The following is a 14,342-nucleotide window of genomic DNA, read 5'->3' as shown; positions in this document are numbered from 1 at the left end:
AAGAAAATACAATTATTAAACTACCTGTCAATTTAATGGATTTTAGTTTAGTTTCTAACGATGCTGGGGGGGGTCTATTATATATTAGTTCAGTACAATCTGGACCTGTGAATCCCCTCTTCCAGTAAGTTTTATTGGTTTTAGTAGAGTCGCCTAATCTACTATTGTATACTACAGTAAAGTATACTACAGTAAAAACTGCCTGCCTAGCTTTCCAATATAGAAACCTCCCTTGCTACTTCATCCTTGTCTCCTCCAAATTTGTCTCTGACTGGAGGAATCTCCGCCTGGTGCACTGGGCTACATCTACCATACTAAGGGATCAATCACCTCAATAGTAGATATTCATCAATCACCATCCCCAGAGAACTTTGCATTTTAGCACTAGGTTAGACCATGTAAATGCTTCAACTCACATACCCCATGCTTTTCCATCTCAAAAACATATTCACCCGCTCCACCGGTCCTCCTTCCGTGCTCTTTGTCATTGGCAACTTTGGAGCCATGATCCAACGTTCTTCATCTCCTACCCGAGGACGGCACCATACAACGCAGACGTACCCTGTTTATGTTGTTTACATTCTACGCCCGAGGTCAGGGAGGAGCATGACTGAGTTGACGGGCTCTCCTTAGTTGATGGGATCTGATTTAGTTCTTGTGCATGCTCAAGATATGAGTAGGAGTAGTTGTGGTGTCTGAAGTAAATGTTATATCTAATGCCGTAATACGTTGATACGATACTTTAGAAGGTATTGGGAATATTCCCCCTTGTGAATGCTGCCTAGCAAGAAGGGTCTTCCCCATCTATTCCCCCACTTGACCCATAAAAGTGGGAAGAATAGCATCATCGAGCGGGATTAATCTCTCAGTAAATTTCAATCACTGAATGTGGAAGGGCAAAAGAGTGTAGACTATGTTGATCTGACAAGGCAGACTGCAGGATCCACACTGAGATGAGAACGAAGGGTGAAACCACAAACAAAACCGTTGACGTAGCCTACAGCCAAGTTAACCTGTACGATGCTGATCGAAAGAAAAAAAAAAAAGGGTCCAAAGCAAGAACAGCTGAAGAGATGATTGATTGATTGATTGATTCATCACAGCCTGTCACGATAGTTCGTTCATTGCTGATGAGGGCCCGGCTGATCTAATCGGGTAGGAGATATGAAATAGTTAACTAAAATAGCCCTGTCTATCTCACTCTCATCAAGGTTGATCAACAAGAATCGAAAGTCAAACAGACAGAGGAGATAAAAATAAGAAGGACAAGGATGTATGATTGGGATCATGACCTGACAGGCTGCAGCGACAATGAATTCCCTCTTCATCGCCCTAATTAGACACTCCATCAATACTACTCCGTATCCGAGAGTTCTTCTAATCTCCCCAGCGTCATGCAGGTCGGAAAAACATCATCCTGTCAAGGATCATTTACTTCAAATAGTAGTCCTCCCGTAGTATACAGTAAGGGTGATATGCCAAAATATCCCGCACTGATCCCCTCGTATTACGATAATCATTGATTATTTCCGATAGATCCATCCTCTGAGTTACCTTTCTCTCTCTCTTCAGCAAGAACCTGTCAGCCTTAACCTTCCCCCCCTCTTCCCCTATCTCGGTTGCACACACAACACACAGACATTCTCCATCTCTCCTGTCGACAAACTGTCAGGGTTTAAATTCCCTGGCCCTGATTTAGATAGATCCATTGGCAAGGCTAACCATACTACTTGCAGCTTGAAACACCGCTGATCCCAACTGGATCGCTGGTTTTGCACAGCCACCCTGTCTGCTGCCCCTCAACCTGCAGGTCCACGGTTCAACCGCAGGCTTCATCATTTCGGTGTGTGGGTGTTTGTGCGCGCGCGGCCCGCTAGTGTCGCTTTCTTGATGCGATCTACATTAGACATTTCCCTAATGGGTGTGCTTTCTGTCTAGTTTTGTTTATTTGTCTTGTTCTGAAACTTGTCTGTATTGTGCAGTGTACAGGTGATGCAGGTAGCAGAACTGAGTAACTGACTGATTGTTGATCAATTATTAACTAACATATACTACTAGTCACACACACACATACGCTGGAACATCACTACTTAATACAATACACAATAGCTGAGACACATCATCCTGGTGCTCTCAAAAGAGAAGCGAGGAAACTCACAGGTCCTCGAACACAGTGACACTCTCCAACACCTCATCCGTGTTAACATCCACCATCAGGTTATCCGCGCAGCTGGATCCCAGGGCGGCATTGTCGACCCACGCCGGTTCCCAGTAATAAATGCCCAATCCATCCGTGACGCCCTCTACTACTTCTGCCAGCTTCTCCAGGAACTCCTCCTGGCCTGCAGCCGAAAACGGGATCGAGCTGAGATCGGACGGGAATGAATACTCAGGGTCCGGGCACGACACGGGCCAGTTCGTCTCCACCACCACGACGGACTTATCGTAGTTGGATTGCATGTTCGTAAGGCTGGTCTTGAGCGCCGACAGGGTTGCTTCCGAGTTGTAGAACGGATAGTACGAGACTCCCATGAGGTCGAAATCCGTGGAGAGCAGTGACCCCGTAGCCAGGACGGTCTTGTAAAAGTATTCCTGCTCCTCCCAGTCCCATCCATTGTCCAGGTGGATCATAATCTTCGGGGTCGTGGTCAGGTCGGAGTCCTTCACTCCCCAGGCTCCGGAGTGCAGAAGCTTCGCGATGTTGTCATAGTTGCTGGTCTTGCCCAGTGGCCAAAGAAGCCCGCTGCTGATCTCGTTGCCAATGGAGACAATCTCAACCTCAATGTCATTCTCCGCGAAGGTGTTGCAGACTTCGAGCGTGTAGTTGTATAGTTGCCAGGTGAGTGTGTCGATGTCCGTAGTCGACCAACCGGTAGGGGTAGTCTATGTACATCTCTTATGTTAGTGTCCCAACTCTTTTCCTGTGCAGTCATTTCTTTCAGCAGTAGAACCGACCTGATCACTGGGGTCTGCCCACGTATCACTGAGATGCAGATCCAAGTAAATGCTCATACCCGCGGCCTGAACACGCTTGGCCAGCTTCAGGTTATAGTCGAGATCGTACGAGCCATCGCTGGGATCCACCCACACCCTCTGACGGATCGAGTTGACACCATTGTTGACCAGAATATCCTCCAATGCCTGGGTCTCGCCATTCAAGTTCTTATAGCTGATGCCAGCATCTTCCTCGATCAAAAGGGAGGAGATATCCGCCCCGCGGTAGGTCAGCGCGGCGCTGCTGAGCAGAGGCAATGCAGAAAGAAGTAGAGGGTAGATCATCATGGCTGTCATCGAAGCTCGGCCTGTAATGAGCCCGGTTATCACTCTCACGGTTGGATCCAGCAGTACGAGTCAGTCAATCCTGGCATCAATGCCCCTTTTAAAAGACATCGTCGACTGGCCGCTTTGAGACATTCATTGTCCACCGGGTCCGTCTTACAAATGACACGGAGAAGGCAAAAGGATAACGTCTGCCCATATAGATTAAACACCACCGGAGTTCTCCACGATTTAATCAATGCAGGACGGCAGTCAGCGTCAGGTCATGCATCGCGAGACACCAAGTGTTTCCAATCTGCTGAGCCATTGGTGGAGGAACATGACACCGTCTGTGCAGATCGGCCGGTGGCACGCCCGAGCCCATTCAGCATCCGTACCGTGGGCTCCATGTCTCCATACTTAGGCGAGAAGTCGGATTCAACTTGCGGTAAACCCACATCTTCCGAGGTCAGATGGTCGCCCAGACTCCCTGCAAGCCACATGGGCACATACGACGACTTCTCGGTGTACTCCAAATCTAGTTTAGGAGACGCTCTCAGACCTCCTCCCTAAGCTTCTACGGACTCGTGGTTCTGCTTGGCCGGTTTCACCTTTCATCCGACTTCCCCCGGTATAGAAAGTATCGGCACACTAGGCTAAACGGTGACCCGCTTTTCCCATGTGCGGCAGAAAGGCACTGGCGCACCCAAGTGGATCGTGAACGTGTGAGTCTCTCTCTCTCTCTGTGTATATTGTTGTTCTCTTCATCATCTCTCGCGACTTGGTCATCAACATCGTGTCCTTCCATGGCAACCCTTCCGCAAAGCAAAATCCTACTCCCGCTGCCTCCAGCTATCCAAAGCCCAGAAAAAGAAAAAGGGGAAAGGCAGGTACATTGTATAGCCTGACCCTTCCTCCAAGCATCATTACATACACGCAATCACAGACCCCAGGCCCAATGCAGCAAACAGACCAGTATATATAGACGCAGAATGAACCCCAGCATCATCCGAATGCAAGCCAATGGATGAAGATAACCGAATCAAGAGGACCGAATATGAACGTGCCGCCAATGCAAATATATGTACAAGCAATGTATCTGTGTCTCAACAGATGTGGAACCCTAGGGAAGTTTCCTGTATGCCAGCAAAAGGGACGCAACCAGCCAGAAAGAAGAAAAGAAGGTGGGGGGGAAGAAGCGAAACGAATAGAAAAGGAAAATATCCCCCCACTGATTGAATAAATGATATACACGCAGAAATTAAAACTCCAACAAGATAATGATCATGGTGATTGGACAAAGCCGCGTGACCACCCAGAAAAAGTCAGACATAATATGATGGTAGTAGCGTCATGATCGGTAAAGGAGAAGCAAATGCAAACATCATGTAACGGTGAAAGAAACTTTTGATGTCCCTTGCTTATATGACGACCAAAGACCCCGGAAAGGACATGTTTGTATTGTTATCATGACTTCGACTGTCCAGGGCGGATGATCGGCTTCTGAGGGGTTGCCCTCTTCTTGCCAATGACAAGTCCTTCATCTTCTGAGTCATCACCAGACTCTTCTTCGTCATCGCAGTAGTAGCGACACTCATCATCTTCTGCAGGTCGTGTAGGACAGGGATGCCGGGCTTTGACTGTTTCACCAGTGCGAAGAATTGAAGGAACCTGAACGGCTGATTCAGTATCCTTCTCCTTGAAGCCACTTTCACCAGAGAGAGACGACGCTCCTGACACCACAGACGGGATGCTGGGGTGAGAAGTGCTCTGGGACATGCCGCTAGTATACTCGTCAATTGACGAAGAGGATATTGTAGCTGCCGATGGCGGCGACGTTGTCAGCCCTCCTGAAAGAGGATCTCCAGAGGACTGGTCATTCGACGAGTCTGAGACTTGCGGGTGATTCTCAATCCGCAGGCCCGTGTAGTCACCGGAGCATGGCTCACTGTCGCCACGATTGCTGTCTGCATCACCAACGGGCCCGAGGTCGCTCCTCCTCTTCCGTAACAAGGCCTCCTTGGTTAGGTGGAATGGCTCGGCGGAATGCTTGCCTGGAAGCTGGTGGGATCGGTTTCGCCGATGGCTGGATGTTCTACCAAGGGAGCCATCGGGAGGAGTCAAGAGCGGCTCCTCGTTCGACAACAAGTTGCAATTCTGCATTTGACCAACAGCAGAGGCAACACTCAAAGCCAAGCTGGGTTCCGAGTGGCGGTCACCGTCCAAAGACGCGGTCTCGCCTGAGACAGACCGATCGGACCGCCAATCCCCAGGTTGCAGGCCTCTTGCAAGCCGACGGCTCGCGCCACCAAAAAGGCCACCAATGTTTGTGGTCCCAGACGGTTCCACACGGACGGGGGTACCAGCACGCTGGGGTACTGATACTCTTTTGTGGTCCGATGGTTTCACGGTCTTGGCAGATTCAGCAGTAGACAATGTGGATGTTGTGCGCTCGGGAGGATCTGGGCGCGTAGATTGATCTTGCACTGGCATGGAATCGGACGAAGCGAAGTAAGACGGCTGATCTTCTCGGCCCACGGGACTTGCAGTGACACTCTGTGAAAGCGGATGCTCGCCTTCCCTGGGTAAGCGGAGAGAGCGTGGAAATTCTTCATCCCCCCTAAGGCTGTGCCGCCGATTGTCCCAAAGGTACTTCCCAAAGGCAGTGCTGCTTGTAGTTGACGATGACTCCACGGAAGGAGAATTGCTAGGAGTCCGCTTGCGACCATCCTTCTCTTTCGACCTTCCAGTCAGATAGTTAGACCACTTAGCAACGTTGGATCGCACACGCTGAATGAATGGTACTTTGCTGACAGCACTAGTCACTTCTTCGGTGGATACTTCGATTCTTTTTCCCTTGCTTTGGTATCCCGGGTCCGTCTCTTCCACCCATGCTCTGGGGTTAGGAAGGCCATGCAGAACCCAAGGATGGTGTTTGATCTCCTTCACGGTGATCCGTTTAACCGGATCCTTGGTCAGCAGCCGCTTTAGCAGATCATACAATTCGTCGTCAATGTCCTCGTACACCAACTCGTCTTCCATCCGTTTGCTGCCGTCACTGTAGCGAGGCCACTGACTGACGGTGTCGGGATCGTCTTCCACGGGCTGTAAACGCTTTCGGGGAATGAAGACTTCCTTCCGCACAATAGTCTGGAACATGCTGTATTCGTCATCGGAAACGAATGGTAGGCGCCCGAAGATCATGCCGTAGAGGGTAACACCCAGAGACCAAACATCAATAGCGCCGGTGATCCGAGGGGCGGCGCCGAGCACGTCCACGAAATCATCGCCTGTATAGCACAACTCAGGGGCATAAAAAGCCGGTGTCCCGACCGTCTTAGACAGCTCGCGAGCATCATCCAACTCGGTGGCATCCGTCTCCTCCACCTGCTCCTCTTCCTCGTCTCGAATGGGGCGTCCCAAGTACGAGACACCAAAATCTGAGATTTTCACCCGATAGTTGCTGGTGACCAGAAGATTTGCGGGTTTAATGTCGCGATGGATGATGCCTTGGTAGTGAAGATATTCCAAACCTAGCAACGAATCGCGAAAGACATTGCGCGCTTCGTTGAAAGTCAAGCAAGGCACATAGGACATGTCGTCATCGTCGGTGAACCACTCCGGCTCGGAAGGTGCATAGCCGAAGCTGCTTGATGCGGTGCTGAACCGTCTTTCGAATGGGTAGTCTGCATAGGCGCCGTACATGCTGCCTTCTACTGCAGCCAGTGCCGACTCCTGACCCGACACATAAGACTGACTGGGAGAGGAGTGGGCATCATCGGTGCTCACCATAGACCGGCTGGGAACACGCGCAACCATAGGCTCGCCCCCAAGATCCTCATCTTCGTCTGACTCCGCACCATGCTCCAGACTCCAGGCAGGGATCGGAGCTTCTTGTGCATATGCCGCCTGTGCTTGGCGCCGTTCACGTGCCTTCTCGCGCTGCCGACGAAGGTGCTGGGCTGTCCTTACGTACTGTTGACTTTCTTCCATGAAAGACGGGGTATCGGGAATGCCCGCCTTCTCACGCTCCAGGCGGCGCTTATCGACGTGGACGATCTCTCGCAGCCCACGCTTGCGCCAGATGATTTCTCCGTTCTCCACATACTCGAGGACTATGTAGACCTTTTGGCGATTCGGATCATCGATGACTTCTAACAGACTGACGACGTTAGGGTGCCTTGCCTTTTTCAGGATGGCAACCTCTTTCTTGACCTTATCCTCAGGGTTACCGAGTTTTCCGAGGCGGCGACGCTTTGAATAACGCTGAACGATCTTGATTGCAACCTTTTGTCGCGTCGTAACATGGCGGCCGAGCTTCACCTTTCCATGTTCACCGCGCCCGAGCTCCTCAAGGATCTCATACTGATTGATGAGCTTATTTCCGGTCACAAGATCTCGATCCACCTCAGCGGTATGGGTTCTATCATCGAGATGGTCAGTCAACAGTCGAATGCTTTTTGGCAGGATAGAGGATGTTAGTGCACTCGGTGGGACGTCGGACTTACTCTTTGGGGGGCTGGAGATGGGTGGGATGGAGATAGGGACTGCTGATGCGACCTTCGTCGTCGGACGCGAATGGAGGCGTCGAGCGAGGACTTCTAATGGAGAATAGGCCCGGGCTGGAGAGGGGGGTGTTGCCCGCCGTGCGTGATGCACGCGACGGAGCAAATTTGGCCGCCTCAGTCCGGGACGGGTAAGAGCTTCGGGTGCGTAGGAACGGGGGTTGGTAGGTGGGGTGGATTTGGGACTGAAGGACGGCGTAGGATTGGTCGGGATAGACGGGATAGTCTGCGGAATGAGTCTCAGAGGGGCCCATGTGGGCGACCCTCCGAGAAGAGATGGAGCTCCGGCCGATAGCGCTATGATCCGACCGCGCATCGACGACGGTGTCCTCGTTCAATGCCTGAAGCGAGCTCGAAGAAGTACGAGTGGAGGGTGACCTGGATGTACTGGATGAATGGTACAGATGGGGAAACGGGTGTCGAAGAGATGTCTGCCCATCTGAGAAATCGCCCTGCAGGGGAAGCTTCGCATTCGGTGGCTTGGTGACAGCCTGCTTGATATCTGCCTCCATCGGTGCCGGTAACGATGAATCCTCGATGGACTTGTCCGAACTCCGCCTGCGAACATGGTCTGAGGTCTGGCCATTCCGGACAGCCAGAATGACGGGCTCCTCCACGCCGGGAACTGAAGGCGGACGGTCCATTTTCATGTCTTTGAATCAGCGAACTCTTTCCGAGTTACAACTGGGCATCCTCCCCTTCCTAGGCCTTATTTCCTGGGGTTCCGTCTGGTGGCCCCGTCCGTACAATATATTTCCTTCTCCGGTCCGGTTGGTCTTCCCATAGAAACCGCTAGATTCAGGGCGAGCTGACGTGAAGCTCGGTGGATGCGCACGAGTGGACCGGCATTACTCTCGGAGCTCGACTCGGAAAGGCGTATGAACAGGCATGCAGAGTGACCTGGGGGATAAACCGTGTACCGGACAACGGCGATAACGAGACCGGAGACTCCGAGCGACCGAACTGCTACAGCGCCAGGATGCAGCTGATAATCGATTGGGGCGCTCGGAGACGTGAGGGTGGAACGAGGTTGAGCCGGAGATGTTCGCAGATCGGTCGGAGAAGAGACCCTTTAAAATAGGGCAGGACCAGAGCCAAGAGAGTGTCTAAGTATAGTAACAAAAGACACGACGGTGTAATAACCGTTATATAGCAAGGGGGAGCCGTCCGAAGTTGATAGGAAATAGACAAGAAGGAAAGAAAGTGCAAATAATTATACTGGCGATGAAAGGAATTAGAAGAAAAGAAAAGAAAGAAAAAATGGTATAGGGAGAAGGTAAAAAAAGGAGGGGTAGGTATCTGTAAGTATTGGAAGGTTTAATGAAGAAGAGGAACAGTGGAACGAAGTGGAAGAGGGAAAGAAAGACGAGGGGGGGAGGAAGAGGAATTAAGGGGAGGTGATGGGTGGTGTTTAGAAGAGGGAAGAGGGACGGGGATGGAGAAAGTTGAGGGAGAAAGTGTAGAAAGACAGGACGAGGGAGAGGGAGAGGGAGGAGAGGAACCGCTGTGATGGCGGATCGTGAGTAATGAATAATGGGGAAGAACGGCAGATGGAGGTGGTGGTTCACGGCGGTGGTGGCAGAAGGGTCAGTCAGGCTTTTGTCAGGCGGCTTGCCTTTTGGGGGTGGGGGGAAATGAAAGAGGGAGAGAGAGATTGAGAGAATCTAAGTGAGTGAGAGAGAGGGGAGGAGGGGACCGAATGAATACGTAGCAAAAGATGAACAGCACAGCGCAAACTGCAGTACTTACCAGTGGTGACTGGTAAATTGATTTACAATACCCCAATAATACCTAGTCAGAACTGGTTGGAAAACGACTTGGCAACTCCGGTCCAGGAGGGCTTGATGATACTAAATAATGACGGGAGGTGTGAAACCAGAATACAGCAGTATATTAGGTACCATACTCCGTACGGCGTACCGACCTGCCCGTCGAAGGGGGACCGATGGAAACGTACCTAGATTATTCTGGATTCATCACCCAATAGCCGGTCGGTGGGGATGAGGTTTGAGTCCCTCTTCCCGTTGTGCACGAGCATCATCATAATGCGATTCAGTCCGATACAATCCCCTAGTGTTTGCCGGGAAGATAATCTAATAGATAATCAAATGTCCATTTCATTGATCTTTATTTCTTATTTTCTTTTTTTTGTATTTCCCTAGTTGATTGTGGGTAGCTATAGTGGTGGATGATAAGAACATTGCTAGCCAGTGAATGCTTTGAACAAGGCCATCTCGGCCGGCCATCCGGCCCTCCTTGGCGGTGGTTGGGACCTCCTCCAAGCCCATGGGCACCACTCCCGTAGGCTACGGACTTTAGCGTCCTGACCGGTAACGGGAGAGGATCCTCTTTAGCTACCTAAAGTATTCTCCATCGGGGGGGCAAAATGGATGCTGCATCTTAGGCTGAATTCCACTTTAGCTTGGTTCATCTGTTAGTATGAGAACTCAACACGCGTGTCGACCATTCATGAGCCCATTGACCATCCCTAATTTGACTGCATGAGGTACTAGTACTTGGATTATATTACTATGCCTTCTAGACTTCTATAAACTATACTGTTTGATAGATCTAGTACTTAAGAGACAAAGAAAGTTTTTTTTTAATATACGAAGAAAAATAAGATTCGAAAGTAAATGCAATAAAGGAAAAAAAGAAAAAGGAAAAGGTAAAAAAATACATTTTAGCCTGTGGCGTCAGTTCTCTCTATCTTGTCTTACGTAGAGCACTATTTCTCCGGCCATTTTGTCAACGGGTCATTGGCCCTTCTCCGCCCCTTGCTCTTCCCGTCATCCTATCGCAACTGTTCGTCGTGCCTGAACGGATCCTTCGTGCCACCCAACCTGAATACGGGTTCGCCAATGCCTACAGGACTGCGACTCGGTCTATACGTCCATCATCAGCATCATCAGCCCCTACAAAATATGATCGATATATCGAAACAATCAGTTAGACCCGGATTGTAATGGAATTGTGTGTGTCGTCACTGACACCTGTCAGTCTGGCTGGCCAGCGCGACCGGTATCGATCTGGATCTGCTTGTTCCGTGGGTCCAATGATGTCTATCACCAACTCTCTTTCGCCCCATCCATAGTCGTCCGTTCTAGTATCTTCCAAGTCTCTAACCACGCTCTCTCCCTGGATCAATTCTCAAAAAGCTGAGCGTCATGATACAGTAGTGATCAAGAGGGGCACTGACCACCATGTAATTTGGATCGACGGATTTCGGAGCGACCCTGCTTCCCTGGCACCCCGTCTGAGCCCTTATAGGCCACCGGTGTTCACCCTACTGTATGTAGATAATGTTTGACTGCGGCCTCACCCTCCAATAAGCTCTCGGGGCCTACTCCTTTAGCTCCGCGCGGAGAGCTTGGACAAGGAGGTCTGTGTTCTCCCCGAGTCCAGTCTAACCAGCAGCCACACGAACACTCCTGGAGATGTCAATGTTGGGTGCTTTCCTGATGAGGCAGGAGGCGAGGCCGACATACGCAGAGAAACTCGTGGAAGAACGGTGGGGAGCTCTCGATAGAATTTCCATCAATCCATGAAGCACCGGTCGCTCCACCTTGAGCAAGGCCTCGATGGGTCTTCTAGCTTGGGTATACCTGGCGACCATCCCTGGATCTGAAACGACTGGTTATCCCTCCCAGGGTTCACCTGTATACAAAACGGCTTGAAGACGGGCGCACGGCCATTGGTGCCATGCTCAAAGGTGGCCCAGTTCCGGTCAGGAGAATCCCCCAACCATCTTGCGAATAGAGGTTCACTGGCCCATCAGAGACGGGAGGCCGTCGAATGAGTTTCCTACCTCTGATTTGCTCATGCATAGCAGCCTGACTCGTCCCCACGAGGAGTGGCTGCTTTAGCGGCAATCCGTCTTTTCCACCTGCTTTTGGCATGGAAGCCATGCCATTCTTACTGGAATGAGTGTAACTTGCTTCCTTAATGAAGATCCCTAATGGTCTACTAGAGGAACCTCTCCTGCACTTGGGGGCAGGATAGTGACCCTTTTAGCCTGCAAGCGCTCTCCCGGAAACTGGCTTTCACGAGAGGCGGGGAATGCTTGGGCCGACCACTGGACGCATGGCGATACAACTCTCTCTGGATACCTCAACTTAGACTGGTCTCAGAGTGACCTAGTATGCGATCTTCGGATGCGTTTCATTGGATGGCAGGCTGCAGTGCGGGCATGCATCTGCATTCTTGCATTCTCATCGGGCTCCTCTGATTCCATTCGCTCACTGGCCCGTACCGACGTCATCGGAGCCCAACGCTGGCGAGCCACACGTAGGACGCCCCTGAATGTTTCTCTCGGTGTCTCAAGGAGCACGGCGCGAATATTTCTCGGATCAAGATAGACACGCCGTTTCTTGGCATGTCATATACGCAATGCACGCCGCCTTATGGGGGTTGCCTTCCGCATACTTTGGTATATCCGGTGCGGTCGGTGGCCTACCGCGTTCCCTTCATCAACCAGTGCTTGAATAGGCACTTTGACATTCCTTGTGCACTAGACCAGCACATTGGTCTGCATTCACCTGCTATCTAGTGGGATGCTGTTGTCTGGTTCAACCATTGCCAGGTGGCTAGAGGGCCACTGGCTGGGAAGGAATAGACTAGTTCAATAGTGACTACTCTGGACGGCCGGGAGCAATGTTCGCGCTACATCCCGCGACAGGGGTACAACTCCCACTCTGATCCTGTCTGGTGCCATGCCTCGTGGGTTATGGGCTTTGCGCTCCGTATCGCTCGTTCATTGATCTTGGTGGAGACGAGGTGCAGGTGTTGGCCCGTTCGCCCGTTCCCCAGACCTCGACCTCGATTGCGCGCGGGGTACAAGGCTCTTTTGCTTTGACAGCTCGGCCCGTACTGGGTTCTGAGGCCGCTGCTGTAGGCATTTGCGCTGCCGTGGGGGTGTAGAGACGCATGAAATCTATGTACTGCTCCGTCGATCTCGTGGCTGGTGGGTGCGCGGATCGAAGTCTACCCCAGGGATCTCCAGTGTCATATTCCAACTAGCTTGGTTATAGTACGAGGTCTCGCATGTCTACTTACTGAATGGGTTGGTGTGCGTCGGGCTTGATTCTCTGCGGGGCTACTACTTACCGTGTTTACGCGGCGTCTCTTTTTCTAGTATGTTCTCAATGTCCTCTTAGTAGTGATTGGTGTGTTGCTTGGACTTTCATTTGTGTATCTTTTGGGTGTGTTCCTTGATCGCAGGAGCTGCTCTCATGCTCCGCTGTATATGTCGTTATCGTCTCGGGCCGGGCTAGACACCCAGGTGCATCGTTTCATACTATGCCAGCCATTGATCAAGTAGTCGCAATTGGGTCACCCGGCTGGCACACTGTGTGTAAATGGGGGGATACGTGAGGGGTAGCAGACATAGTACATAGGCCATGGTTTCATCACACTACCATATGATTGTAATCCGAACATCGGATATATATATCCGGGTGTCGAGACATTAAGACAAGACGGTAAGACATCAAGACCCTACATGAATGACAGTACACACGCCAGTAGACTGGGAACAGAAATGGGAGAAAATGCGAATCGAATAAATCAAGATTACAATGCCACAATCAACACAAAAACAGTAGTATATTGCCAACCTAACATCTACTCACCCGTGCTCACACTAGTACTACTAGCCTATTAGACACAAAAAATAAAATAAGTAAGATATGTACTAAATACTTGGTGCCTATACCATAACAACAGGTGCTGTGGTCTAGTGGTATGACGTCACGTTGTGGCCGTGCCAGCCCCGGTTCGATTCCGGGCAGCGCCAATACGAACAAATAACTTTTTTTTGTCTTTCTACTTTTATTTCCCCTTCATCCACACTCAACGCCATAGTCTGTTTGCATCCACATACAACTATATATAACTTCATATCGCATATTATCTCTATACATCTTGACCATACATACCCTCTCAACACAATCCATAAATCAAATTAATCCCCCCCACCCAGTTTCACATCAAGTCCAACCAGCCCAACCCCACCCCATCCCGCATCCCCTACCTACTAGACAGCAAGACACAAGAGACAGTAAGTTCAGTAGTTCAGTCCCATTACCCATCCCTAATTCCTAATCGAGAAACATGCATATCCGAGCCTCGCCGAGGTTATCAGCAATAATGAGACTGGACTGGTTGCTGGCGCACCCGCTACCAAGCTTTTTAGGGCGTCTTCTTCCCCTCTCATTAGAGGAGAGAGAATGCTGGGTAGGTAGGCATAGCCGGATGTCGGATGTATGTTATTGGAAAGGCCAAGAACATGGAGTAATGTTGTTATGTTATGTTGATTACGGTATGGATACTAGAGGCTTTGCCAAGTATACATACCACTTGGTTGAGTAGGTAATTAATTTATTGGTGGTTATTTATCACGCTACTTGCTTTGTAAGTATGGGATGGATGGGATGTTGGTTGGTTGGTTGGCTCGGCTTGGCTTGGCTTGCAGATGATCGAGTACATGTCTCTGGTTATGTTGTGTAGATGAGTGGTTAG

General features: G+C 50.6%; 2 protein-coding genes and 1 non-coding gene across 3 annotated transcripts; 1 reads left to right on the top strand and 2 right to left on the bottom strand.

The window, feature by feature from the left end:
* Positions 1 to 2,154: 2,154 nt before the first annotated feature.
* AKAW2_31038S (arabinogalactan endo-1,4-beta-galactosidase) lies at positions 2,155 to 3,291 on the bottom strand (the record flags this gene model as incomplete). Its single annotated transcript, XM_041687618.1, has 2 exons — positions 2,155 to 2,883; positions 2,956 to 3,291. 2 exons carry the CDS (start codon positions 3,289 to 3,291, stop codon positions 2,155 to 2,157), a joined length of 1,065 nt encoding a protein of 354 aa, XP_041541485.1.
* Positions 3,292 to 4,725: 1,434 nt separating this feature from the next.
* On the bottom strand, positions 4,726 to 8,467 carry AKAW2_31037S (putative serine/threonine protein kinase; the record flags this gene model as incomplete). The annotated part of the gene is made up of 2 exons (XM_041687617.1): positions 4,726 to 7,681; positions 7,767 to 8,467. The coding sequence occupies 2 exons, from the start codon at positions 8,465 to 8,467 to the stop codon at positions 4,726 to 4,728; spliced, it is 3,657 nt and encodes a 1,218-aa protein (XP_041541484.1).
* A 5,079-nt stretch (positions 8,468 to 13,546) lies between these two features.
* AKAW2_t30012A lies at positions 13,547 to 13,617 on the top strand. Its single transcript has one exon. It is a non-coding gene; the product is annotated as a tRNA-His (tRNA).
* Positions 13,618 to 14,342: the final 725 nt, after the last annotated feature.

Source organism: Aspergillus luchuensis, chromosome 3 (assembly GCF_016861625.1).
Source record: "Aspergillus luchuensis IFO 4308 DNA, chromosome 3, nearly complete sequence".
Classification (NCBI taxonomy): Eukaryota; Fungi; Ascomycota; class Eurotiomycetes; order Eurotiales; family Aspergillaceae; genus Aspergillus; species Aspergillus luchuensis.
The sequence above is the reverse complement of the archived record's forward strand: the minus strand, read 5'-3'. Positions and strand labels throughout refer to the sequence as shown.